This window comes from Symsagittifera roscoffensis, chromosome 8, assembly GCF_963678635.1.
Source record: "Symsagittifera roscoffensis chromosome 8, txSymRosc1.1, whole genome shotgun sequence".
Classification (NCBI taxonomy): Eukaryota; Metazoa; Xenacoelomorpha; order Acoela; family Convolutidae; genus Symsagittifera; species Symsagittifera roscoffensis.
The window spans coordinates 40373548-40400587 of record NC_087069.1 but is presented as its reverse complement, the minus strand read 5'-3'; the positions used below and the strand labels follow the sequence as shown (position 1 = coordinate 40400587).

General features: G+C 37.0%; 2 protein-coding genes across 4 annotated transcripts in view; both read left to right on the top strand.

Annotated features, from left to right (window-relative positions):
* The first annotated feature begins 5425 nt into the window (after positions 1–5425).
* On the top strand, positions 5426–12802 carry LOC134853057 (SUN domain-containing protein 2-like). Its single transcript, XM_063868988.1, has 5 exons — positions 5426–6289; positions 6848–8317; positions 10935–11190; positions 11711–12016; positions 12372–12802. The coding sequence occupies exons 1-5, from the start codon at positions 6086–6088 to the stop codon at positions 12674–12676; spliced, it is 2541 nt and encodes an 846-aa protein (XP_063725058.1). The 5' UTR covers positions 5426–6085; the 3' UTR covers positions 12677–12802.
* A 453-nt stretch (positions 12803–13255) lies between these two features.
* The window catches only part of LOC134853359 (serine/threonine-protein kinase D3-like), a 51419-nt gene continuing 37634 nt past the window's right edge, over positions 13256–27040 (top strand). For all 3 annotated transcript variants that reach the window (XR_010164353.1, XM_063869336.1, XM_063869335.1), the window contains exons 1-4: positions 13256–13850; positions 15074–15218; positions 15666–15822; positions 26371–26521. Coding sequence is in view for 2 of the 3 variants with exons in the window: in XM_063869336.1 (XP_063725406.1) it covers positions 13389–13850; positions 15074–15218; positions 15666–15822; positions 26371–26521 (915 nt within the window). In the remaining variant the exon portion in view is untranslated. The remainder of the gene's footprint in view (positions 13851–15073; positions 15219–15665; positions 15823–26370; positions 26522–27040) is intronic.

Below are 27040 nucleotides of genomic sequence, written 5' to 3'. Positions count from 1 at the left end.
AGTAAATCAGACATATGCAATAATTTACCACATTATTGGTAGTTAAAATATCATTACAGTTTATTGTTTTTTTTAATGTGGTTAAATTTGGTTCTTATTTCTTAGGGCGTTGACCGAACTAAGCTGCAGATCTGTCTTTGTCCTATTTGGAACAGCAGCTTAAAACTAGACAAGGCAGATCGCACACCTAGACAGCTTGTTGACTTGTTTACGAAGTCATAGCATGATTTATGACAAAGAAACCCTAAAGGCAAACTGAAGGAGGTCGTCTCAGATATTACTGAGCTATTTTAAGAGTACCATTTGGTATAATTATTTAACTCCTAATACTTTATTCAATACCGTTTATCGATAATGGTCAAAGTTTGGATAGTTTTAGGAAACAAAAGTGGTGAAAATTCATTTTATTTTAAGCTTATTAGTACGTAAATTTGCATTTTAAAATAAATCAATTGCTTTTTAATTTGAAATGCATAAGTACTCAAAAAATAGGCTCCAAGATGAGTTCCTGCTGTTAGAATAATCACAAAATTATTACACAGTATTTTCGAAATCTTGCTGACAGAAAGCTTAGATCAGTCTCTTTACTGAGGTAAGAATTGGAAAAGTTACCTACCAAAAGATAGTATATTTTGAACAGTATGCTGAAAGATTTTTATACATAATGGAACCTACATGTATATCTTCAAAGAGCGGAATCGAACACAATAACGACTGAAGAATAGTTGGTCACATAAGTTATTGCACCACTTAGCAGTTATAACTTATTCGCCGAGCTGCTGTTATTTTTGACTAATAGTACAATTATCGTTACCGAATTGTTATTTTCGTCGAGGAGGATTGTTACTACTCGGGTCAAATATTTCAGTATAATTTGAACCAAATGCTTACTTTTGAATCATTTGTCTGCTTAGGTTTTTGACGCAAGTTGTAAAAATTCACCTCGTTTTGTGCTGTTGTGGGTAATGTCGAATTTTAGTTTTTTAAATGAGTTATTAAAATTATTGAATTGTGAATTTAATAGGTTGATTTTTAGCGCAGAGCGCTGAAGAGCAGATTTAGGGTGGTCTAATTCAGGTCAATTTCAAAATAATCGGAAAAAATGATAATCATAACTGAAGTTTGGAAGTCGACAAATAAAAAGTTTTCTAAAAAGTCAGCCTTTGGCTCCATTTGGCGTGCAATTGAAAAGCACATATGCTTCCAAATTTTGAAGTGCGCAATATACCTATAAATCTGAATTAAAAGGAGCTACAAAATAAGTTTTTTTTGCTGAAAATTATCTGCTCTTAAACATTGCTGCTCATTACTTTGTTCTGGAAATCTTGGTCGTTTTCTCATAATTTATTATGCAAATTATTCCAACTTGCTGACTAAGAAACTGTTTTCTTCTCGTTATTCAGGTTAATGTGTTTGAAGATTTTATTAAGCTCTTCTCTACATACTGTAAATGTGAATCATCTTTTGACTAAATTATTGGCTCAACCGTGCATTTTAATGCCACACTTAACTTAACCGATGCTAGAATAACTGAAGTGCATGACTAAATAATAGTTTATTATTTGAGGCGACGACCTTTTATTTGAAGTTACAGTTGAGACACACAGAAGGGTAGATCTAAAGGAGAGATTCAGAGATGTTTTCAGCACTGCTAGTACTAGCATCAAATAGATTTTGAATATTTGTATTTGACATGATCCAAAGAAAAGTGTCTTTTCACATACCGATAGAAACATGAATAAACAGCCACACCCTCTTTGATGAGATCGGTCATATTTTCAAGGCAACCCTGATATTTTTGTCTATTCTTGAGCTAATTATACCAAAAGGACAAATTCTATCGACTTGTCTATAAACTGTGATCTTTCAATTTAACTTTTTCGTTACGATTTTTGAAGAAAATAACGGAACTTTAAAGCTCAGGGTGTTTTTATTCACCATTTTTGATGATCGAGTTATTAATCTTCTAAACAATTTTACTCAAGAGTTTCAATGATTTGGGTGCAAAATCAAACTAGACGGCTCGTATCAGGGCGATTTACTGAATGTTCAGAGTGCCCTGTTAGCTGTCTGATGTAGCTTTTGGCGAACATGATAGTTGAAAAGTTTCAAAAGCAATCCCCCTACCGAATGTGAAGTACAAAGAGATATTTTTGTTTCGACTTTCGAAGAAAACGGAAATATTTATGCTTGGGGTGGTTTTTTTATTCAGTCAATTTTCGGCGATCGAAATAATAGTTTTTGATAACACATTTTAAAATCCTATTGAAGATATCGGTTCCCTGAAATCAAATATAAAACAATATTTTACCTCCGATCCTTTTTTGCAAAGTTCTGGAGTTTGAAAATTGCCAATTTGGCCCTGCTCTGGACTAATTTTTGTGCGTTTTTTGTAGTGTTTATTATAATGTTGAGAGCGTAACGCAAATTATTTATGCGTGGCGAATTATACCGCATAACAAAATCGTTTCAAATTGAATTGAGGCTAGCTAATTGGTCGTATCAGTTTCGTACGACTCAAAATTTTTACACTTGATCATTGATTTTGTCCTAAATTTATAGTTTTTCAATATTTTTTTTTGCCAAAAACTATTCGGTAAGGATTAAGGGGCAGTTGGAAAATTCAGGGCTTTGCCCTGATATACGAGCAGTCTTGTTTATGTTTACATCTGTTATAGTAGTTTTCAAATCAAATCGCATGCCTAGATAATTTTCGAGTAAATTCTGAGCTGTTTTTTTTACGCAGCCAACGCTACGAAAGAAAAGATATTTCGCCCGCAATTTCCAAAAACGATCGGGTGGCGTCCCTGATTATGGTAAGACCGAATATTACCGAATGTTGGAAATAACGTTAGCCAATCAGAATTGAGTACTAAAATATCAAGAGCTTTCCACAAATCTCAAAGTAAGCGAATAAATCCAGGCCATTAACCTTAATATTGACCGATGAGAAAAAAGCAGATACATGAATATCAAGTATTGCGAGATCAGAGACGCATTGGAAAATAATTAATAAAAAAACTAATCGGAATTTTTATTCCATATCTGTACCAATTCTACAGCAAAACTGCTGTACTGTTATAATGCTTTTTCTGTTAAAAGTGACTTCATTTCGGTTCTGTGCAAAAGTCATTTAGCGAACAGGAGCGTCTAATCATTTTGATTGATTGAAATTTTTCCATCATTCGGTCTCTCCGCCTTGAGAAGAACCCGGTGGCGTAGCGATTTGCATGCGTGCCGCATAGCATGCGCAACTAAAATAGTTACTCAGTTTAGTGCAGCATGCATCAGTTTGAGTTTTGATGCAAATTTGAGAAAACAAACTCAATTTTAATTTGGCTACTAACCGCATGCTAAGCGACACGCATGCAAGTAGGCTGTCGCCATATTCCCAGAGGTCGCTGGTATAATATTTTTAAATTTTGAACTAAGGATATGCATAGCTTTCAGACGATATTACAAAGTAACGGCAAAAATTGCTAGTTAAGAATGCAGAAATAACTGCAATTTAAGAATGCAATTTGTGGTGATATATTACAATAGGTGGTAGATTCAATTTCAATAGCGGGATCGCTTTTTATTAAACTTCGCACTTTATTTATAATTTATTTTTGGCAAAAAAGTGTAAAAATTGAGCCTTAGAATAGCATTTCATTTGGCAGAGTAATGTAATTACAAAACTATCTAAATAGTAGAACAATTGATTGAAAATGAAATGATTATATTATGCATAATAGTTCTGAAATTTAATACATGCACTATACCCAGAATTACCACCTATTGTAAGATATCACCCAATTTGTTTTCTTTTGGAGTTTGGACATTTTTGGAATATATGGACATTTGGAGTTGTACTTTGGATTTGTTTTTGTGAGCTCTGTTTCCTTTTTTTTTGTGGGTGCAAAGTATATAAACCTAGTGATATTGGGCATTAGACGTCACCCAAATAGATTTGACTCAATCTAATTGGTCGAATAATGTCTTTTGACTCAAATTTAGTTTTGACTTTCGAAGAAAAAACGAGTTAATGACATGGTAAATTGTCCTACTGTGAATGGAAAATTGCGCATACTTTACTTTAACGTTGTTAAAATAACTAATGTAGTTAATGATTAAAATAGTTTATTATTTGAATCGAGGACGTTTTTCGAGCTTTCAAAAATTCTAGTTGGAGCTCTTTTTTACGGATTTGCTCATAACTGTTGTTTGAATCATTTTTGAATGTGGTAAAATTCATAGAAAGTGATAATTTTTTTATCAGTGCCTTTTTCAAAATCAATTTTGGTTAAAGAAATGGTTTTTTTGAATGAACATATCAATGTCATAAGCTCACTGAGTTATTTTGTTGAAACTTGAAAATTGCCGATTTCCCAGACTAAATTACGGGCGCTTTGTACTTGTTCATCGGGAATACTCAATGGGTAAGTGTGAGTGATTTGAATGATGCGAGTTAATCCGCGGTCGAAGCAATCCAAATTGATGTCAGTTTATTCGGTCTCATTTTTTGCTACTAAATTGAGATAATTTTTAAAAATTACCTATTGTTGGTGGGAAAATTTTTAAAAATTACCTATTGTTGGTGGGAAGGAGGTTGCCAAATATAATGAAAAATTTGTAAAATCAAAACTGTTTTTTGAAGAAAAATGTATGGTAGAAGTTGAAGGGGAGTCAGAACACTCAGGATTTTGACCCGATACCAGCAGTCTGGTTAAGTTTCAGTTTAAATTCAGGTTTTAATGTTTTTATATTTCAGTCTGTTAGTGGACTGAAATACCTTTGATAGGATTTTTTGTATTAGTTAGTTTATTGGAATCTGTCAAATGAAACTTCGTCGCTTTCAAATGAAAACTTCGTATTTTTCTTTGTTGTTCTCCTGGGGTTCCTTTTCTCATGAATGTACTTTTGGCGAACGGTGGCGTCTGGCATGTACTTTGGCGAGGTGCAATCTTGTGTTTTGGGACCTCGGAAAAAAAATTTTTTGCCTGTGTTTAAAATTTGGTCGTTATACAAGTTCTACAACGTTTGTTAAGATAGAATTTTTTTTTTGAAAATCCGCGCCTCAACCTTTGAATTTGAAACTGCTCATCACCTAGAGCTCAACCTTTTAGAGCAGCACATGAACCTTTCAGAGCAGCACATAACCGGAAGGTCGCCCACGGGGGGTGTTCAAAGTCATGTTGGTCGATATCGGGTTTTATTGATACCAATCTGTGATTGATGCCCATACAGTTGACTTACTGTACAATTAACCGGTATAGAACAAGTGCTTTGTAAACATGAAATTAGTTTTGGTCAATTCAAGACCTAATTGATGATTGATCGGTTTAATAAATTTAATTAATATTAGGTCTGAAAAAGCAAGAAAACTTTGGAATTTTTGATTGACATCTACTTGTTTGGTTTGGTTTTGCTGTCGAATGTATCAGAAGTCGAATCATAAGACATGATTGGCGTCTAGTATGTACTAAAGTTCTTTTTGGCGTTCATGCAAAAACAACGACTAGCAGTACATTCATATTTGAAACATATTTTTCTCACTTTCCTAAAGCAGTTAGGCTGTATTGGTTGCAAAAAGTAAAGAATCGGTTTCCAGTCTAATCTTTGATTAATGTCTGCATATTTAGATTGGTATCGAATTCATCAGAATCAGTTCTAAGGTACCGCTTCTGATTCAGATACCGACACGATGAAAAAAAACTTTAAGAGATACAGATTTGACCTTTTACATGTGTCATTATCGCGTCATGTCATGTTATGTTTAATCGTTCTTACTAATTTCAGTTGTGTTGTTTGCCATCTGTATGTTGTGGTGTTTTATATCGACAAATCAGACATTGAATTTCTGTGATCTACTAATTAAGCGATTATTTAACAAATTCTTCTGGGATACCTAACCGGTGTTATTCGTACATAATACCACAAAACTGATTGCAACTGCACGATTGGACGGACTTCACTCTAATGTATGTGTATTACAACACTACGCCTACATCGTGTATATGATATATATGATAAATACTCCTAAATTAGAACACAGAATTTAGATTCTAAATAGTACGGGGAGCTCAGTTGAGACATATATTAAATGTATATACAAGGCGACCAAGATCTCCATTATTATTCCCTCCAGCAGCTAAACGGAATTAGTAGGCAAGGTTCTTCAGTAGTGGCGAACCATCAACAGCTCAGAAACTCTTCGGATTCATTCAGCCATCATAGAGTGCACGCGCATTCGTTATCCCATGGATCAACGAGTCATCATAATCGCCCACGGAAGAATCGATTCAAGGCATCAATTTAATTTTGAGACACCCAATACTTCTAATGACGTCTCAAAAGTTTATAGAGAAAAGATACCTGAAAACTTTTTGGAGATCCCTGAAATCTAGTGCTTATCCGGTTACCTTTTTTTGACAATTATGTCTAATTTTTGAAAACTATACTTTTAAGTGAATATCTCTTAGCAAATCATATTGCTAGTATTTATTGTGATATAGTTGGCTTCCTTAATGCGGAGAAGGTTTTAGGTTCATCAAATTACTGAATGATTACTTAAATAGCTGAAAATATTAAAGGCGCCTTAATTAGCCACAGCTTGTATAGACTCTAGATCAGACAAAAGAAGTTATTATTGGCTCCCAAAAAGGCGGGTAGAAATGGAACAGTGAATGTATTGCGATTATAGTCTATCATTTGTCTGAAAATAGTATCTCTTAGTTACCTTGATGAATAGGATCTATGCCACTTATAAATATTTTTTTAAATAATTTTAATTTTTTCGAAAAAGCAAATAAGCTCTTCCGTATTAATAAGAGTGTCCAAAATTAAATTGATTCTTTGGTTTAAGAATTTCCTATTTGGTTCCGGAAGCGCGGGATCGGGCTACGGGTCCTACTCGGATTTGAACTCGAACCGAATGACGAGTGACAGATATCCAGGGTCGCCAGGTGGACGCCCAAAGCGACCTCTAAAGTGCCCAATTCTACAAGCCCCCGACTATACCCTGGATTCGCATGTTTTTATAGATAGTTATATAGAGGTCGAGTCACAATATCTGGGTATTTTGAAAGATATCCAAAGAAATTTTCCTTTAAATTCCCGACAAACAGTTCTGACGACGATTGACAAAGCGAAGCAACTTGGACAATTACCATATACTTATCAGCCTTGTGACGATGTTATAATTAGTATGTCAATACATAATATAAAAATCATGAGACGTGACAACGAAGTTTTGATACTAAGAGTATTTCTTCACGAAATCGAAGCAGTGGCTATGGTGTCGGATTGCGCTGTAACTTACGTGCTTTTAAAAGTTATTCCGACTGCCAACGCCGCAAAAAGGTCCTCAGATTGCCGAATTTTGGTGCTCAAATTTGTAAGTTCAGCTCTAGCCGAGGAAACCTGTGCTCTTTTCAAGCAACTATTTGCCACGCTTTTCAATGAATCAGCCATACACGCTTTAACCCCGCCTCTTAAGGATGCCGCGTCCTTTTCAAATGGGTCAGCCCAAGGAACCCCGATTGATAATTCTCCAGGGTTCAACATAACAGCCCCTGGATCCTCTCGAAACTCATCAATAGCCTTGGAAACTTCAATTGGAAGCGGCCACGAAGTTCGTTTTTCCCGTCCGACAAGTATGTTAATATCTGAATTCCCCAAAAGCACTTCTATGTTTTATGACTCGCCGCCGCAGTATGCGAATTACTCGCCAGTTGCAAGAAATGGCCAAATTGCTAGTCCGCATTCGAGAAATAACGTCTTCTCCCATCAAAGTTCGCCATTCATGCAAGTTCAGCAACAAATACAGTTTAATCATCAAAGAGCGTTCAGCGAATCTAACCATCATCATAGAGGCTCGAATCAGCAATTGAACTCGCCCGGAAAAATATCAGCTTCGAGGCTCCAGGAGTCAAGTCCATTTATGGGCAGAAATTATTCGTCAGTTTCGACCAATCAGAAGTTTCTTAAAGAGGTTCAAAAAGCTTTAACAAACGAAGAAGTAAAACAGTTTAATGCAATAGTACATTCGTATTTACACGAAGGTCGCTCGGTTAATGAGTTTATAGAAGGCCTCGGATCTTTACTTGGACCGGAACGGCTGCATTTGATGAATCATTTGGGAAGGTTTCTATCGACATTACAGGACTCGAACCAATTAGATGTATTGTTGCGAGAACACGCGGGACGAGTGAGAGAGCAGCGGAATGTATCGCCGGGAGGGGAAGGGGATGTGGAAATAGGAACTAGAAGTGAAAACGGGAGTTCTTTGTCATCACAGAGTTTGATTCTTGCCGACCAGAATTCAAATAACTATGTTAGTTGTAGTAACTAAATGTTTTTTTTTATCCCGCAAGTTTTAAGTCTTCCGATAAGCAAAGGTATTGCCACCAGGTACAAGATTTTTTTTTCCAAAAAAAAAACTTTTTTTTTCTCTGAAATTGGGGCCATCTTCAATTTCAATCTTCACACAAGTGAGCTTTCGAGCATTGTCTTTCATAACGAGTCTACTTTTTTTCCAATCTAATTCACATGAATTAAGCTTATGTTGGAAAACACTTTAGCTGCATAGTATTGGCAGTTGAATTAAGCTTGTGTTATCAAATCTCAACATAAATTTTTTCGGGTTTTTGGTTAACAGAGCCACTGAATTGTTTGTGCTGCTCACTGACATGCACATTTTCTTAAAAACTCTAAGTTAGCTACTAAAACTAGTAACTACTGATAAATTGTATTCGATTCTAACCATTGTTTAGAAATAAATTGGAAATATTTTTTTAGATAACCATTTTGCGTCGTCCTTGTGGTTGTCCTTGTTGGCTTAGTTTCTGACTTGTTAAATGATTTATGTAAGTGGGTGTTCTTATGAAATAACGTACATAGGAACGTTTCAAGGGTATTCGGCTATACATATGTAGGCTTAGTTCCCTTATAGTTTCAAACTTGCATATTCCTCGGCACACTCGATCCGGCGGTTAAGTTTATACCTAGGAAGATCTGAGTTCGAATCCGTCTGCAAACTAAAAAAATGTCTCGCTGAAAAAAAAACTATTTTTTTTTCGGCTCAACTGTTGTCTACCAACGTTCTGTCATCCTAATTGCCCTTTAAGAAGGGGCAGTGGTTGGTTTAGTAAAAATTCTAAGGTCAAAATTTTTTAAATCAAAGTTTTTTGCAGACGGAAAATTGGTTTGCGGCGCAACTGGCGTCTACCACACTTTTATTGGCTGCTGGCGCTTATTAATGGGCTGCTGGAACGCGTTTTTAACGTTGACGATTGTATTTCTCGGCATATTTTTTTTCCTCGAACCGACTTTAAAATAAGGTTTGATATGCGTGTTTTGAGTGGTGATTCAAAACTTTTTTGAGATTTAAAATTTGGGCTAATTTTTTGGCGGCTCAACGGGTTACTGCTCCGGTATTGTCCGCTTTGTTACTGCTTCGAAAGTTTTGTTCAGTTTATTCTTCGGCGTTCAATTGCCTGATTTAGCATTTTTTTAATGAACTTTATTCTGGACGAATGGTTTTCAACGTATGAAATTTTTGTTAGATGTTTTTTTCCGACATGTTGCAAACTTTTTTACCCGTCAAATAACTTTCGTCTCATTTATTGTCGGTTGCTTTACCATGCTTTGTTTGTATCGTGTCGCATGTGGTTCGCGAAGCTGCGCTTCACCTCTGTAGAATACCATATCTAGCATTTTTGCTTATTTTGGCTGAAATGTTTTTTTTTGGCGTATGTAGCATCGGTTCAAATAACTCGTACTACGTCACTTTGCAATATCGTTTTAGCGTTTATATTGCTTTTTGAAACTTGTTTGCGTTGGGAGTTTGAAAAACGTATAGCTCTAGAATTTGAAAACGTAACTCCACTATGTTTATTTGTGCTGGCTCTTCAGTTATCGCTAGCTCAGTAAGTTTCTTCTTGATACTTTTTAACGCTGACATTGATTTTTATCGTCAGGTTTTATCGAATTGATCTTCATTCGGAACAAATATATGAAAGTTATGGATGATGATTTTTTCGTCGGTTTTGCTTTTTTTTGTTTGAGTGATTTTCGACTGTTTCCTACGACTCTCTGCCATGCTTTGTGTGTTGTATCACAAATTGTGCAAAGTTATGCTTCGCCTCAATGTCTGTAATGATAGGGTTTAATTTTTTATAATTTCAGTTAATTCGTGTCTAGTTTTTTTCTTTTTTTCCCACTCAAAATCAGCTACCACAAATAATCATCGGAGAGATTTGATTAGTATATCATAATAAAGCCCTTTCAGTTGCAATTTGAACGATTTTTTTTTGAAATCTAAATTTTACTTGTGTCGAAAAAAATGGGTTCAATTTTTTTTTATTTTTAGTTCAATTTCGAGCGAAAAACGCGATTGAGTTACGTTCGTTATATGGAAATTAACTATTTTTAAAATAATTTTAGGCGCACACAACTTTTTTTACTATCAAGAAAACTAGTTTTTTTTCAGCGCTTATTTGACATCAAGGATTTAAAAAAAAAATTAAAAATATTGTACAAAATATAATAAAAATTTAAAAAAAAATTCTGCTTTTTTGTTTGATTTTCATTTTTGAAAAAAATCTTTGTCAATCATGCCTAACTCACTGATTATCTACGCGATAGTATTTTTCGCGAATCAAACCACCAACTAAAATCGACTCTAGTTTTAAAAAATTTCCTAAAAAAAATAATTTCCAATTGGCCTACTTTCCTTTGACTATCGAATACGCCTAAGTTCTATTTCTCCGTTCAGATCTTTTCATTAGACCACGCAAAAAAAAACAAAAACCGACTTGAATTCAAAAAAATGGTTTGTTTTTTAAGACAATGGTCGGAACACTCTGTGCTACTTGCACAACAACCGGCTATCCTTGTTATCCAACGTGTTTGTTGCTAAAATAAAAAAGTTAAAAGTTAAATATTTTTAGCATAACGGTAGGTCAATCAGTAATGATGGACCTGATACACCTCTGTCATCAAGACGCGCTACTACTACTGCCGCTGACGACAACAACCCTACAACAACAAACAACAACATTATCAGCAAACATTCAAATTCATCAAGTAGTGGAGGAGGAGGAGGAGGAGGAGGAGGGAAAACGAAGGGAGCAGAGGCAAGGAAGAGTGTGATGTCGTATTGTTCATCGTCCTCGTCATCTTGCTCTTTTTCTGCCACCGCTGAAGGTGACGTCATCGCGTAAAATAAGAAAACAGCTTATTAGTATTATTGAGTTGAGGGCTCTAGGGGAGCGGTGGTGAAGTGGTTACGTCTCCGCCTCTAAATCGAAAGGTCGGATGTTCGAGGCCCACCATGATCCGTGCTCGTTGCTTGAGGGTGAGGCAACATTACCCAGCCCAGAAAATAAACCAAAAAAATTGCATGTAGATCTTAAACAGTAGCACAACCGCGGTTCTTCGTGAAGAGCTGAACAGCTCGTATGTTGGTCCTTTCCCTGGTGGATAAACCGTCTTTAACTATAAAAAAAGTCATTTTCAATTTTTGTCCATCCTCTCTCGAAATGAAAATCCACTTCTTAGAGCAAAAATGCTAGATTTGCCCACGAGTGCGTTAGAAAGATTTTTTGGTGATAAAATTTAGTAGTATTACAATTGAAAAATTTGGGATAATTTGTTCGCTTTAGAAGGTAGTTTGGAATTATTGTGTGCCCAATTGTTGGAACTGAAAACATGAATTCGTTTTAAGGTTACGGAAGTTCAACAGCTGAGCGAAACAGAGACAAAAACCGCAACTCAGCCAACGGCCCAAAGGGCAAATACTTTCCAAACTCAGAAACATCGGACGACAAGCGTCGCATTAGTCTAAGTGGCAAAAATGGCAGAGTGAAGGTAGAAAAGAGAAACAGGGAGTTCACAGGAAGTGATGAGCGAAGCGGTAGTAGTAGTAATAACAATAGTAGACTGGATAGTAGTACAAATTTGGAAGATATTCCGCAAGAGTTGCTGGAACTGGACTCGATGTTGGCCCAGATGGGAATGGTATCACCGTCTGGTGAGTTCGTTGGGTTCATCGAAATTTGAAGAAAAAATATTGAGTAATTTTTATAGAAATATGTGATTTATTTTTGAGCACTTTGTATTCGAATTTGCTCGAAATCTTTTTTTTTAATGAAAAACTAGGTATTCAAAGTAAATTTCCATAGCGTTTTGTGCGGCATAAAGTTTCATGGTGTGTGTGTGTGTGTGTGTCTTTATCCAATCTTCAAACACAATTGACCTTTTTTCGGAAATCTTTTTTTTTTGCAATCAAAATGTTTCATGTTTTGAACTCTGATTTCTTGTTCATTCCTTTTCTCCCTTTTTTTGGAAATTCATTTGATGCGATTAAAATGTAATCAACCATTTAGGAACTATTGGAACTCAGCATCGCCAAGGAATCTCGGACGATCCGATTGCCGAAAATGAGAACAAAACACTAGAAGCGCCAACAAATACGAGTAGTTCAAACAATTCAAACTCCTCATATGCAGCCAATTCCAGTACTTACAAAAAGCTTTCAAGTGGAGAATCAAAAAGAAGAAAGGAAAATGCAAATGCGGAAACAAGTAATGCTGAGTCATCAAGTAATGGAAGGGTAAACAACGCGTCGTCGGAACGTTCGACCCCTCAGCATCTGAAACAGATGTTTGATCCACCTGGAAATGATCTATAAGGCAAATTTGTGTCAAAAGATTTAAACGTGAATAATATAGGTTATGGACATCAAAATTAATGGAGCCTAAGCGCGATTTTTAATTGAGCACAGAATTAAGATCAGAAAGTAAAGTTGCTAATTGAATACAATTTATTGCATCTAGGTTATAAGGGCCAATGTTTTTTTTCCGAAATGTCACAAATTTGTTTGTTAAAGAATCATTTGACCCTAATTAGAACTTTTTTGTGAAACTAGAACCAATTCTATGAATTCTTATTTTCCGAGTTGAACTGATAAATTCGTTGAAATTAAATATTATATTTATTGTAGTTTACTCATTGATAATTTACTATGTTGCTATTTCTTGTCTGCTTAAAAAACTCAAATTCTGTTGATAATTTTGAAATATACCCAATTTAATATTGGCTGAGATGGTCGTTATTTGCAAGATGTTTTGAAAATATATTTTTGATTGAAAAGAAATATATGCCTATTATGAGAATTAATGCCTTTGTCAAATGATTGTTTTCTTCAGGTTTAAAGTGACTACTCACAATGAAATAAGTGTTTGTTAATTTTTTTGTGATTTTCAGAGTTTGTTGTGCTTTTGCAGTTAGTCGTTATAACTGCAGACAGTTCTCGACTTCGCAAAGTATGAGAGTTCTATGAAGTTTTTCTTCGTCTTATTTCGGATACTGCTGTGAAGCCTTTTCTTTGAAAGGACATCAAAATGGAGCTGAAATCAGTTGAAGAAGAAGCACCAGATAAACAAAAACAAACAAACTCTGCCAGTCCAGGTCGGTCAAGCTCATCAGAAAAGGTCAACACTCTTTTTGTTTCTACACATGTGAAAGCGCAAAGACTGAACTCAAATGGAAATCCGATTCCTTTGTCGCCGGTACCCTCCCGCGCGGCGTCGAGTGCTGCCGGACTGACTGCCGGAAGTATAGGAAGTGCAATCGCGACGCAAACACTGGCAGCGGCGACATCGGCAGCGTCGTTTGGATCCTCTCAGAACCAGCCGGGAAGTGGGAATGATACTGGTACTCACCAAACTGGTTACGGAAGTCCGAATTATATCAAGTTCCAATTACAACAAGGGTTGGTGAGAGAATCGGTTGAAGTCGATATTGGTCAGTTGACTTCGTTGCTGGACTTCAAATCTTTCGCGATCCAGTTTATGGACAGCAAGGTAGCCTAAATCTATGCAGATGATGTTAGAAGATTTTTAAGTTCATTTTTTCATTGAAAGCAAGAGCCAGGGTTGGGTTAGTTTACACTACTAGCTGATTGTGTAAGGTAAGGTAGAAAACAAAGATTTCAAGTTTCTTGATTTCTAGTGAAGGTTCCTAAATGATTGACGCGATCGACTGTTAGAGCATTCGTGGCAGTTAAAAGAAACTTTCAGAAATTTTAAACGAGAATGAAACCACTAGGTTATCGCAATGCATCAGCTAATCTACTTTATACATCTATTAGCCGTGGTAACAGTAGGGAGCTAGCGAGGGTAGTGAATTAGTATGACTACACTTTTTTCGGCCCTTACTCGCAAATAAAAGTGCTCATTTTCGGGCCATTTTGCTATAATCACGAGCTTTTTTTTCTCTCCCCCACATCTCGCACGAGCATCAATTTTATGGTGCAATGAGTGGGTTTAAAAGGTTAATATGCTGACTGAAAATGTTTATCATGGCCTAATTAGACCGCGTGTTTGTTTTCATAACAATCGGACAATGTGAAAAAAAAAATTTAGTTGTCAAAATTCGCAGGTGGGGAAAAATGAAAACCTAATCACGATATGTAGCTTTGGAAATTTCGTAGCATCGAGTCCGAGGCATAGCAAAGGTTTTACTAATTTGAGGCTTGTTTCTAATTTTTCGTAATTATTTCTAAATTTTTATAGAGCTGTTTTTTGTCGTTTTCTCGCTAATGTTTGCAAAGCGCAGCTTCGCATCTGTGTAAATAATTAGCATGGATATACTTTTTGTAGAATATTGGAAACCCAGCCGCAAAAATTAAGGAAGAGTTAAGGAATAGATTGCTTAATTTTTGCTCTCGGAGACCACATGCATCTGCATTTTGTGAACTAGAGTTCATTTTGAACCCTTTTTTTGCGTGCTAAATAAATGAAATTTAATTGACTGTTTTGAAAGAGGGCCACTTCATTCAATTTGTGATTGAAAATTTGAGTCGTCCTTTTTTCTGGAATTTTTTGTTGATATGTTCGAAGCTCAAACAAGACTGCATTAGCCACATTAACTATAGTAACTTATAGAAACCCTTTGGGTAGCAAGGGTTTCGAATCACTTAGGTAGGGAGGGACCCCCCCCCCAAACACATGTCCTCTTCTGAGAATAACCCACCCCTCCTATCCGCTTCTGAGAATACCATATAACCCGTTTGTTATTTATTTAGTTCCCAGAGCACGGACTGTACAACAGTGGCATTGCGGACAAGATCCTCCTCTTCAAGCACGACATGTCAGACGGCAACATCCTCCGACTGATCAGCCACACCACTGATGTTGCAGAAGATGACCTCATAGAGATCGTCATTTCAGGTCAACTTTGTTTTTGTTGTATTCATACGATATATTGATGTAGGTGTGAAAGATCTCAAGGACAACAGACAAACTCAAGACTTTACATATTGATTAGCATACTACTTTGTCAGTATGAAGGGTAGTTTATAATGTGGTTGATTGGCGTTTCTCTAGCTTAATCATCTTCGCCTTGAGGTCGATAGGCTTAGCTATTTCAGTCTTATTTCAGGCCATCAACTTCAAAATTTTCCGGACAAAATTTTAGTCCACACATCTGAAACGCACATATCTGCTGTACTAAAGCCTTCCCCACCATTTTCAGCGACAAAAAAAAGAAAAGTTCTCTATAAAGAATTTGTTACTATTTGCATTCAAATATAGCCGTCAAACAAGATGGTCTTCCAAACCTGGAAAATTTTGTATCTGTGTTGCTTTGCAAAGAAGCTATCTTGATAATTATTTCAGGCAAAGTGCGTAGTGCCGACTTCCAGATTAAGCCGCATTCTCTCTTCGTGCACAGCTACAAGAGTCCCGCATTCTGCGACTTCTGCGGCCAGATGCTGTTCGGCTTGGTGAGACAGGGACTTAAGTGCGAGGGGTGTGGGGTCAATTGCCACAAGAGGTAAGTCAGATACGAGTTTTAAAAAATTTAAAGAATTTTAAAAGTTTTCTTTAGACAGTGGAAAGTTTTGATTGAAAGGGTACTATGCACTAAGCGGCCCTAAATAAATTTTCTGTATCTTAACCTGATTTTTATGCGGTGGAATCTGATTGGCTAATTTTAGTCAATCAAATTCAAGCAACACGGCGTTCAGGCATTCCGATCAACATTTCCAGAAGATAAAAATATTAGCTAAAATTACCGAAAAAGTTGAACTTAAAATAATCAAAAATTTTTTGAGTCACTTGTGAAACCTTGCCCAGATGAGAAAAGTTCAGTAAAATAGCTTGAAAAAACAAAAAATCTTTTTTTTTTTTTCATTTCGGCTAATAAATTTATAAATTTATCTAATTGAAAACTATTTCTATTACATATTTAAATTCGGGATTCAGTATCTTACCGTCTTTAAGCTTTTACAAAGTATTATTTTGGTTCGCTTAACAAAAGAATTTTTTCACGTGTAAGCTATATCGTATATTGCAATGGTTAAGAAATTTATTTTCGTGTTTCCAGTTTGAAATCGATATTTGTTTCACCAAGTTTTCAATTAGCAACTCAATAGTGGTAGTATGTCAGGGTTCCCACAGGTGTTGCGAGTTTGGCCTTCACTTCTGAATACACAAATTTTTTTTAGTTTACGAGATACGACGATTTTTGAGATTTTTTCAAAAATTTTCAGAAAAATTATTAAAAAAAAACTTCACAGAATCTGAAATTCCCAGCCCTGTAGTTGGGTACTGTCAAGATACTCTCGTCTTGCAATTTTTGCCTGCAAATATGGCTGCTCAAATCCATTAAGTTTTCGAGAAGAACGTTTTTTATGATTTTTCAGAAATTTTTAGATTTACAAATTTTGATAAAATTTGAAAATCCTAACTCTGTAGTTGAGTGATGTCAGGGTATTCGTGTTTAGGTTTTTCTAATACTTTAGTTTACTAAATACGGCGTTTTTTTAGTTTGTTCAAAAGTTATCAAAACTGAGATATAAAACTTTTACAAAATTGGAATTTTACAACCCTATAGCTGGGTGCTGCCCGGGTAAAATTCATGGGTTGAAAATCTGTCCTCCGAATGTGACTGCTGAACTCATTTCATTATCCAAGACGACGTTTTTCAATGTTTTGCTCAACGCATCTCACTTTCCTAGAAATGACTTTTCGATGATTTTTCCAAAATTTTGAGGAGTTTTAAAGTTCAGAAATACTTCTCAAAGTTTGAAATTGTCGAACCATTGGTTGTTGTTGCCTAGGTGCCCGTAGTTTGGCCCTCCTCTTGTCCGTCATTTGTGGCTTCTTCTGTATCGAGTTGCAGGAAAGCAGCTGCCTCGATCGGGTTTTCCCAGAGTGCGTGGGGGGTGAGTGTAGTCGGGTTTGCGCTGCACCTGAATAGGTGACCCGTTGTGTGGGTTTCTGAGTTGCACTGTGGGCATGTTTCTGGGGTTGATTCGTCTAGTCTGTGTAGGTAGCTTTGTAGGAATGGGGAGTAACCGCTCCGCAACTGGGCAAGGGTCCGTCTGGTACCTCTCGGCAGTCGTAATTCATCCTTGCTCAGTTTGGGGGCTGGTTCGTCGAGCACTTTGTTGTTGTCCCGGTTGTCTAGGGCGTCTTTGACCTCATTTGTGTGCACTTTTTTGAGGAGCCCTCTGTAGTCCTCTTCGGTAACGTGCGTGTCGTCGTCTTCTTCTGAGTCGGATGTTTCGAGGAGTGCAGTGACGTACCTCTCGTACCTGCTGAAGAGCGTTTCCTTCATGTTTCTGGGCGGTTCCGGTCGGTCTAGCAGCCTGTTGCCAGGGTGTCCTTCGAGATGATGGGCTAGCTGGTGCTGGACTGCTTTCATACGGATATGCCGCCTGACAGGTAGGATTTTTGTCTCGTCGTGCAGGTGCTGGATAGCGGTCATCGTGGTGCATCCTGTGGCCACTCTTAGGGCTGAGTTTTGGACTTTCTGCAGTGTTTCTACGTGGGTCTGTGCAGCGATCGGAGTCCAGACTGGTGATGCGTACTCTAAGATGGGCCTGATGAAGGCTTGGTAGGCTACTATGAGGGTTTCCTTGCTCTGTCCCCAGGTAGTTCCTGCCAGCGCTTTCAAGACATTCACTCTGCTCCTTCCTCTAGCTGCGGCTAGTTTGCAGTGTGGGCCGAATGTCAGGGCTGTATCGAAGGTGACGCCTAGTATTTTCGGTGTTTTCGCCAGAATGAGGGCTCGTTGATCTTCACGTCTGGTGTGATTTTGTGTTCTTTGGTGCTGGGCGTGAAGAGCGTGACGGAACATTTCGGTGTTGAAACCTCCAAATCTCGAGAGTCTAGAAAATTGCAGAGCGTCGTCAGGTAGCTGTTGATGTCTTTGCTTAGTGTCTCTATGTCGGTCCCAAGGGCGAAAACTGTGAAGTCGTCGGCATAGGATACTAAGAAAATTGTCGGTGGAGGCATTGGAGCATCTGCCACGTAGAAATTGAACAGCTTAGGAGCCACAACCGATCCTTGTGGAACTCCAAATCTGACAATACGACTGCTTGACAGCGTGTCTCTGAACAGTGTGCGGGCCTGTCTACCGTGCAGGTACGTGGCTAACCAGCGTTCAAGTGCTCCTGGAAGCGTGGACTCGTTAATCAGCTTGAGGGTAGCGTGACACACAGTATCGAAAGCTTTCGAGAGGTCTAATGCAACGAGAACAGTACGGGCAGCGGGTTTTCGTTGATTGAAGCCGTCTGCGATTGCAGTTGATAGCTCATTGAGCGCTGTGACTGTTGAGTGTCGCGGTCTGAAGCCGTGTTGATGTTCTGCCGTCTTGAGGTGTTTCTGGAGTATCGGAAGAAGGCACTTCTCGAGTATCTTGACTGCGGGGCAAAGAAGTGATATCGGCCGGTACGAGGCACTCTCGTTGGCGGGTTTTCCTGGCTTCAGTAGTGGAATAATGATAGAAGTCTTCCAGATGGCGGGTATTTGACTTCTTGAAATCGACAGGTTGAACGTGCTCGTCAGATGTTCTATGGCTTTGGGTCCCAGGTGTTTAAGATGGATCATTGTGATGCCATCTGGGCCTGTGGCTTTCGAGTTTTTCGCTTTCTTCAGTGCCTTGATCACCTGGGTTGTGGTGATTGTCGGATGGTCTTCGAGGGACCTGTTTTGGATACTCTTGGTGATGGTCCTGTAGGCTTGCGACGTCGTGTGGGGCCTCGGGGTGGTGAACTGCTTGTTGAATCTGTGTGCCAGGTCTTTTGCGGAGGTGAACGTCTTCTTCCTCTTTTTCCCCTTGAACTTGATAGGCTGGTTTCTCCGCTGTTTGCTCGTCTTGTTGTCCAGCGCTTTTATCGTCCTCCAAAGTTTTGCTGCGTCGGTCCGGTGGTCGAAACTGCTGACGAACTCCCTCCATTTGGCTGTTTTGCTCTGTCGGATGGCCATCTGAATGCGGTTGTTCAGAATCTCGATCTCCGATGAAATCGGGTCATGAGAACGGAAGTTGTCACGTTCGATGATCCATCTGGAAGCTGACTCCGGAAGTTGGGGTATCACATCCTTGCGGCGGCCAGAAGGGATGTGATGTTTGGATGCTGTATTGATAGCGTCTCTCAGGAGGCGTTCGCCAGAGTACACATCCGGGATCTGAGGTTCGCCCAATCCCAACCCCCCCCCCCCTAGTTTGACTTCTGCAGCTCACGCCAGGCGCGCCAATTAAGGCCTTAGAAGGTCTGTTTATACTCCTGGACGAGTGTATGATGGTTTCCACTTCGGCTGAGAAAGCTTCCCAGTCGGCCTTGGCGAGATTGGTGTAGGTTTTCTTGACTGATCTAACTGGTGTCGTCGCGGAGCTCATTGCCAGTTTGATGGTGATTGGCAAGTGGTCAGAGCTGAGGGATGTCTCAGTGCTCCATTCTGCTGAGGTTAGCAGAGACATTGAGGCTAAAGAGACGTCCGGTGACGCCGGCTGGTTGTTAGATGGGAGCCTAGTGGGAGTGTTTTCATTGAGAACTCCGTATTCAGAAAACTCGATTTCCCCTGCTAACTTGTTGCTTCGAGTGTCGACTAGTGGTGAGTGCCAAAGGGGGTCGTGCGCATTGGCATCTCCTAGTACGAGGGTATTGTCTGTTTTCAGAAGCGGCTCTATAGAGGCGCTGTACCCTTCGGGGCATGAGCTAGTGGGTGGGATGTAGTAATTTATGACCCTGAACGAGGTGTTATTGTGGTCTACTTTGATACCCATGCACTCCATAGTCCCATCTTGTGGTAGTTGCATTGGGGTGTACACAATGTCTTCGTGGATGAGGAAGGCCAAGCCGCCTCCTTCTCTGTTGGCTGGTCTGTCTTGACGAAGTACTGTGTACGAACCAAAGTTAGGGTCTCTGTGTACGAACCAAAGTTAGGGTCGAACCATTGGTGGGGTGAAGTCAAGGACTCAGTTGCAGATCTGGATGTCATCCTAATATTATTGCTCAAATTGTTTTTGAAGGTGACGTTTTTTCACATTAAAAAACTTTCATCAAACTCAAAATGAAATTATGAAAAAAGTCTTGTTTTTCTAAATTAATTACACTGTTTTTGATGGCAGCGAGCAATTCACATACGGGTCAATAAAAAGAATGAACTAAGTTAAACAAGGCTCTTATTCATGAATTCTGCGAATTTGCCATAAGATCGTTAAACATAGAAAAAGCAGTTGTATGCTGTCGGCCATTTTAGGGTTTTTCTGAGTTCAAAATAAGAAGATCTGAAGCCCAGTAGTTTTGGGGATTTGAACATTTAGTTATAAAATAATCTTTAAATTGAAGTTATTTTATTGTTCAATTTTTGAAATCAAAAGCTTTGTTGGATGCCCCCGTCTATTGTTACCGTTGCGTTCTTTTCGTTTTGTTTTCTTATATCTTATAAATAAGCAGTTTTCTCGTATATTAATCTGTTTGGAGCTCTGGAGGAGCGTTACACATAATTGAAATGCTTGAAAAACCCGTGTTAACTTGATTCGCTAATTAGCCAATCAGATTCAAGCACATAATTTTAGATCAATAGATGAAGAAATAATGATTCTGGACCGTTAGTGCATAAGGCCACAAATCAGGACATGAAATCAATTGGTTCACTAGAAAAAAAAACATCCACTCAGAAGCAATGGTTTAATTGAAGTTTTGTTCAATCCTATTCAAATTATGACGTGAAATAATTGACCATAAATAAATTTTCACTATGAGCTAATCATTTAATTGAAGTTTTACTTCTTCGGTGGTTTGATCAATTAAATCTCATCGTTTCGCTCATTAGTTGGCGAAAAATGCAGCCAATTTATGAACATAACGAACAGAGTTCATTGTTCCGACCACCGACGATGTTGGGACCTTCAATTTGTGGATCTGTTTTATTGCTGGCGTGTTTTCCTATTGTCAAGCGACCATGGGGCAGATGCGATGATGTATGATTCTTAATCTCGAGGTCAAGGGTTCGGTTCCGGCTGATATAATTTTATTAGTTTTACCTTTTATTTTGATTTTTTAACCTTGTTTTATTTCGACTTAAAAAACAACTGGAAAACTTTGTTCTTCTCAAATTGGGCTAAGTCAAGACAAAAACTCAAATGCTCTAAAATTTAACTTTAATAGGTGATACTGAACGAAGTATCTTACTTTTTTTCACTTACTATACAAATACTTTTGCTGCATAGAAATTGAGCTTTTAGCATTGCCCATTCAACAACATGTGTCCTTTTTTGGCTAGAAACTGAAGGTTCTGTGTGAAGGTATCAAAAACCTTGAAACTGGATGTTGCGTTTTGAAATACCGTTTAAAACAAAATTTTTATTTTCTGAAGTAGACCCCTTTCAGACAGACTCTTAAATTGGTCGCGATTTTTTTTGCTATTTTTGCGCTTTGACATTTGATTTGTTTTTAAGTTAAGATCAGTTCTTTTGTTAAAAGGAAGCCGAACTCCTTTATCGAACAGCGCAAGTTTAAAGATCACGAAAAACGTGATTGTTTTCTAACCTAGAAAATGGAATTTAATTATCAGAGTTCCCAGCGAAATAAAAAATGTTTCACCGTTCTTCCAGTTTTACTCTTGCTTAGTGTATTATTCGATTATTTGTATTATATGATTAGCAAGCGTTTTCAAATCGGAATATAGACTTTTTTGGGTTATCAAATAGCTTAACAAAATCATTTGAATCACTACGATTGGTTCATATTAAATCAAAAGTCAGTTGTTATTTCATCGCACTTGGTCTGGAGGTAATGCAGTTGCATTTGAAACCGAATGTCAGGGGCTCGAATCGCGGCCGGATCTTGTTTTTTTTTTTTTCAGTGTCTCAAATTGAATTTTTTCCGGGAAAATTGATTAGTCGGGTTTTAGTTTGTCGGCTTAGTTGCCGCTCCAATTTTTTTTGCGCTGTAATCAGTATTCGTTCTAGCCCCAAGTTTCGTTGATAAACTCCTGTTTGTTAAAATTACTATACCTGATTGGTATGTTCGCAGTTTTTTCTTGGGTTTTTTTTTCGCTTAGTAATTTTATTCGGCCTGACTTTTTCTTGTTTTGTCGGTTCAGAGAACTTATTTTACATCGCAATAAGGATGAAAAATTATTATTCATACCTTTAATAAATCAGCTCGGCTGGTAGTATAAAAGTTGAATTTTCGAACTTTTAATCGCTCAAATTTTCTATGACAATAATTTCCTTTGACATTTGTTTTCGGTTTAGTTGGCGTCCAACTCTGTGTTGTTGGCTTAATTGGCGCTCGGAAAATACTGTGAGCTTGCTCATTGCAACTTTTTGTGTTTTTGACAGTTTTTCTGAGATTCAATTTTTCGTATTTCAAAATAAATTTGATTTTGATTTCACAACATTTTCTTTGGTTTTTTTTTGTTTTCGGATTAATTGCAGTCTAACCACATGTTGTTGGCTTAGTGGACGCTCGGAAAATACTAAAATCTTGCTTAATGCCAGAGGTTGTGTTTTTCGTTTGTATGTCTGAGATTGAGTTTGTAATATTCCCAAAAGTAATTTGAATTTTTTTGACAACCAATTTTGTTGGCATTTTTGTGTTCGGATAAATTGACGTCTTACCACACGTTGTTAGCTTATTGGTTGCTCGGGAACTACTTAATGCTTGCATAATTGTGGTGGTTGTGTTTCTTGTCCGTTTTTCTGTGATCGAATTTTTCGTATTTCCATTTTTTCAAGTTTTATTCCACTTAGTTATTTTCATCTCACTGACCATTTAGTGCAATGGTTTTCTTTTCGTTGTATCGCAAGTAATGAGAAGCTCCGCTTCGCCTCTGTATAAGAATTTTTTTTCTAATCTAATTCGCAAAAAAAAGTGTTCATTAAAATGTTCATTTATTTGGAAATTTCAAAGTAGCATTGGAAATTGCATAGCATCTGTTCTCTGCTTCATTTGTGACTAAGTGGTTAATGGTTAAGATCCTGTTAAGATTCTGTGATTGAGTGATTAGTGTTTGAGTCTAATAATCTCTAGGTGGCAGGTTCGAATCTCAATTGTTGCCGAATTTTTTTTTTCTAATTCGAGGCTTATTTCTAATTTTTATTAAAGCGGTTTATAGAGCTGCTTTCTTGTTGTGTCCTCGCTAGTGTTTGCGAAGCAAAGCTTCACCTCTGTGTCTCAAATTGGTTTAATATTATCAAAAAAGTGTCAATCATAAATTATTTTAGAAATTCGAAGAGCTTCAAGGCCATCTATTTTTTTAATCTCAAGTGGAAAGTTGACATTTTTTCAATTAAGCATTTTTTTTTCTGATTCCTTGCGTTCATTGACTCTTTTCCAACTGTCTGTTGGCTATGTTTTTCAAATGATATTTTTAAGATCTCCTTTGATTTTTTTTTGGTACTTCTGTTGTGCAGCTTCGCTTCTTTGTTATATGTTTATTAAAAGCTCGTATTTTTTTTTTTGATTTAATGAAGCTGGTTTATTAACGTTTCATTCTGATTATCTCGAAGCTCGCTTCTCAAATTGCTTTGAAAGCGGGTTCTAATTGAGATCTGCAATAACAAAAGTTGAAATGGTGAAAGAGTTTGCTCCTTAATTACGGTTTGATGTTGTTCTTAATTATATTCTTAATTATCCCGAAAATGGGTTGTGTTCTCTAGCAGTATGAAAAAACTAAATTGACTAGGGTCACTCAAAGTTGTTTAAATATGTCAAAGTTGTGTCAGTCAACATTATTTTCTGAAATAATAGAGGCTTCTGATGACTAACTTGATCGTTTCATTTAAAACTGTCATGTTGAAGTTTGACCTCAAATGCTGAACATTTACTGCTTGTCCGTAGACAGTGCTTGTCAATAGTCAATAATTGGGGAAATGAATGTCAATTAATTGCACAAGTAATATAAACGAATTGCTCTTAAAATTAAAATTTCCTAAGCCCTGATAAAAATTCCCCACGCGCGATAAGTTTTAGGAATGTAAAGGACCGAAAATATCAGGAGTCTTGGGGACAGTTGCAAATTAGTCTCGGAGTTTCTCATACGTCATTTAAACCAAATTTATTTCTTTGAGAGGCCAATATGTTTATTTGTATTGTACTGAATTTGAAAATTAATAAAATGCGAACTTAATAATTATAATTAAAATAAAAGGGTTGTTTGTGATGCCTGGTTAGGGGAAACAGCACTCAATATTTGATAGGGCAAGGTACTCTGATATTTTGAATGGATTTTAAAAATCAATTACTGTTTATGCTTGCAATTAAAAAGCGTTATCAAAGAGGACATTAGACTTTTTCCAGGTAAACAAATTGTCTAAGAGAATCAATGAATAATTTCGATGTTTGCTTTAATATAAATCCAAATTACATATCTTTTTCGGCGGTATATTTTTTTCAGTATTTTTTTTCAGGGCGGTAGCTTGAATGCTGGAACGATAAAGGCCTGCAGTTTGAATCTGGCCAGGACCTGTTTATTTTTGCGAACCAAGAAGTTCCCTTTGAAAAAAAGTGGCATACAAATTTCCAGTTTTTAGTTTTATCATTCAAAAATTTTCATGGCAATGTTTGTTTTGCGCTCAACAGGCGTTTGCCTAAGATTTGTCGGGTTTGTTGTCGATCGATAAGTTTCTCTCAAAATGAACATCTTTCGAGACAAACGTGTGAAATTTTTATAGAAGGAGTTTTCCTAAGATAGTGTAGCGAAATATGTATTTTCCCGGTCTTTTTATCCCATTTTGTTCAGTCAATTTTCACCGATCGAAATAATGATTTTTTTTCCTTATTTTTGAAAACTGTTTTTTTTTCGTAGGGTAAATTGTTTTTCATTTTTCAATTTTTCTCATTTCTGATTTTCAAGTGATGCGAAGCTTAATTCGGCTATTATTTTAAAACATTTTACCAAAGCAGATTTCGGCGGAGTGCATGAAATTCAATGGAAAATGAATTTTGAAATGGCTAAAAAGGAGTATTGTTCATCTTCGATCTTTCATCAATAAAAAATATTCTGAAACTGCGCTGAATGGTTTTTGCAATAAGCATCAGCATTTGACAAAAACAAGGGTATGACAGATACAGAATGTTTTGATGACGGTATTTGATAATAATAAATTACAAAAAATGGTTTGAAAAAAACTGAAAAAAAAAATCCATTTTTTTTCTTAGATTTTCGTTCACATTCTTTACGTTTTGCTTTTTTTCAAGGGGAGCAGCTATGATGTTAATTTAAACTCAACTTATAAAAACCATTAGTCCACATGTGGAAAAAAAGAGTTTTGGGAACTGCGGGAACTGCTTAGACAGTCCGAAGAGCAAAATCATTCTGACTGTTTTTTCCCGATACTTTTTTTGATCTTTCGAATCCGAAGTACATCTACTAGGGTTGTAACATGCTACCGCTTTTGACCCCCATGAATTTTCTTTAGACAGTCAAAATCAAGCATTAAAAGCCCATCATCATAGTTATTTCCTACTTTATGACTGGTCGGAACAAAAAAAATGAATTATGCGGGCAGAATTTTCAAGTAAATTGAGAAAGTGGTCGCCTTTTGTAGAGCAGAAAAGCACATTTTTCGCCTTTTCAGTTTAACCGTTTGGAGAAATGAAGTTTTAATTCATTAAATGCTAATGAGCAAAGTGATTTTTCCAAATGTTTCTTTCTTGTAGTATCAAAGGATAAATGACGTAACCAAATTTAATCAGATTTTTTCTCAGTTTGAATTGAATGTCAAATTCCAAATTGATTTCTAAGCTTCGTCATAGGATTTTTAAAAATGATTCTCGTTGGGGACGCAAATTTAAAGTGAGTTGATTCTACCCGAAAGTTTTCTTCACAGGAGTGGTTAAGAACTTCGCTCAGCTTCAATAGAAACTAAGTTTTAAACAAATTTTACATTGAATGGTTTTTGGGTTTGAACTCATCAAAATTTTTTCAAGAATTGTTTTTAATTTGGTCTCTTTCCAACTATAGATTGACCCAAGCAACTATTGTGGGTGCAAGGCTTGGAAAGAGACCGCAATTGAGTCGTCATTATTTTTTAGCAATTGAGTCGTCATGATTCTATCTGATGTTTTGTTGGTTTTTTTAGGTGTGCGTACAAGATACCGAACAATTGTACGAACAATCGACGGAGGAAGAGTTCTTCCCAGGGAACAGGTTTCATTTCGAAAGACTCATTTGGAAATGTTATTCCCTCGTTCGCTCCTCAGACTAACACGCCCAACCAGCCAATTGAACAGGTTCGTTTTTGATATTAAAAGTTAACTGGAAGGTTTCATTTTAAGCAAAAGTAATTTGAAGTTACTCATTTTGCGAAGCATTTCAATCATATGGCCATGCTAAGAAAGGCGATGGGTTTGAAATTAATGATTTTAATAAACTGCTAAACTATCTTACCTTTTTAAGAGTAATGAACGTAGTGAAGAATCTTATATAGTTCTTGCTGATTTTTTTTTGTTTTTTTTTTCCGGAAAAGTCTTAAAAGTCTCTAATAACTACATATGTGCATTCATACATATTGATGCAGTTATGAATGCACTGAGGTATATATGCACTTTTTCAGTTCATTTGAAATTCATCTGCTGAAAGTGACGTAAATAGCACTCTCCAAATACGAACGTGGAAATGGCGCGAAAAAACGTGAACGATTTGTAGTTTCGAATGTGGATTTTAATTTTTAGATTTCTAGCGGAATAAAAACGTTACCTATTGATCCAGTTTTCTCAAGTTGGGTTCATATTATCAAAAAAGCGCCATTC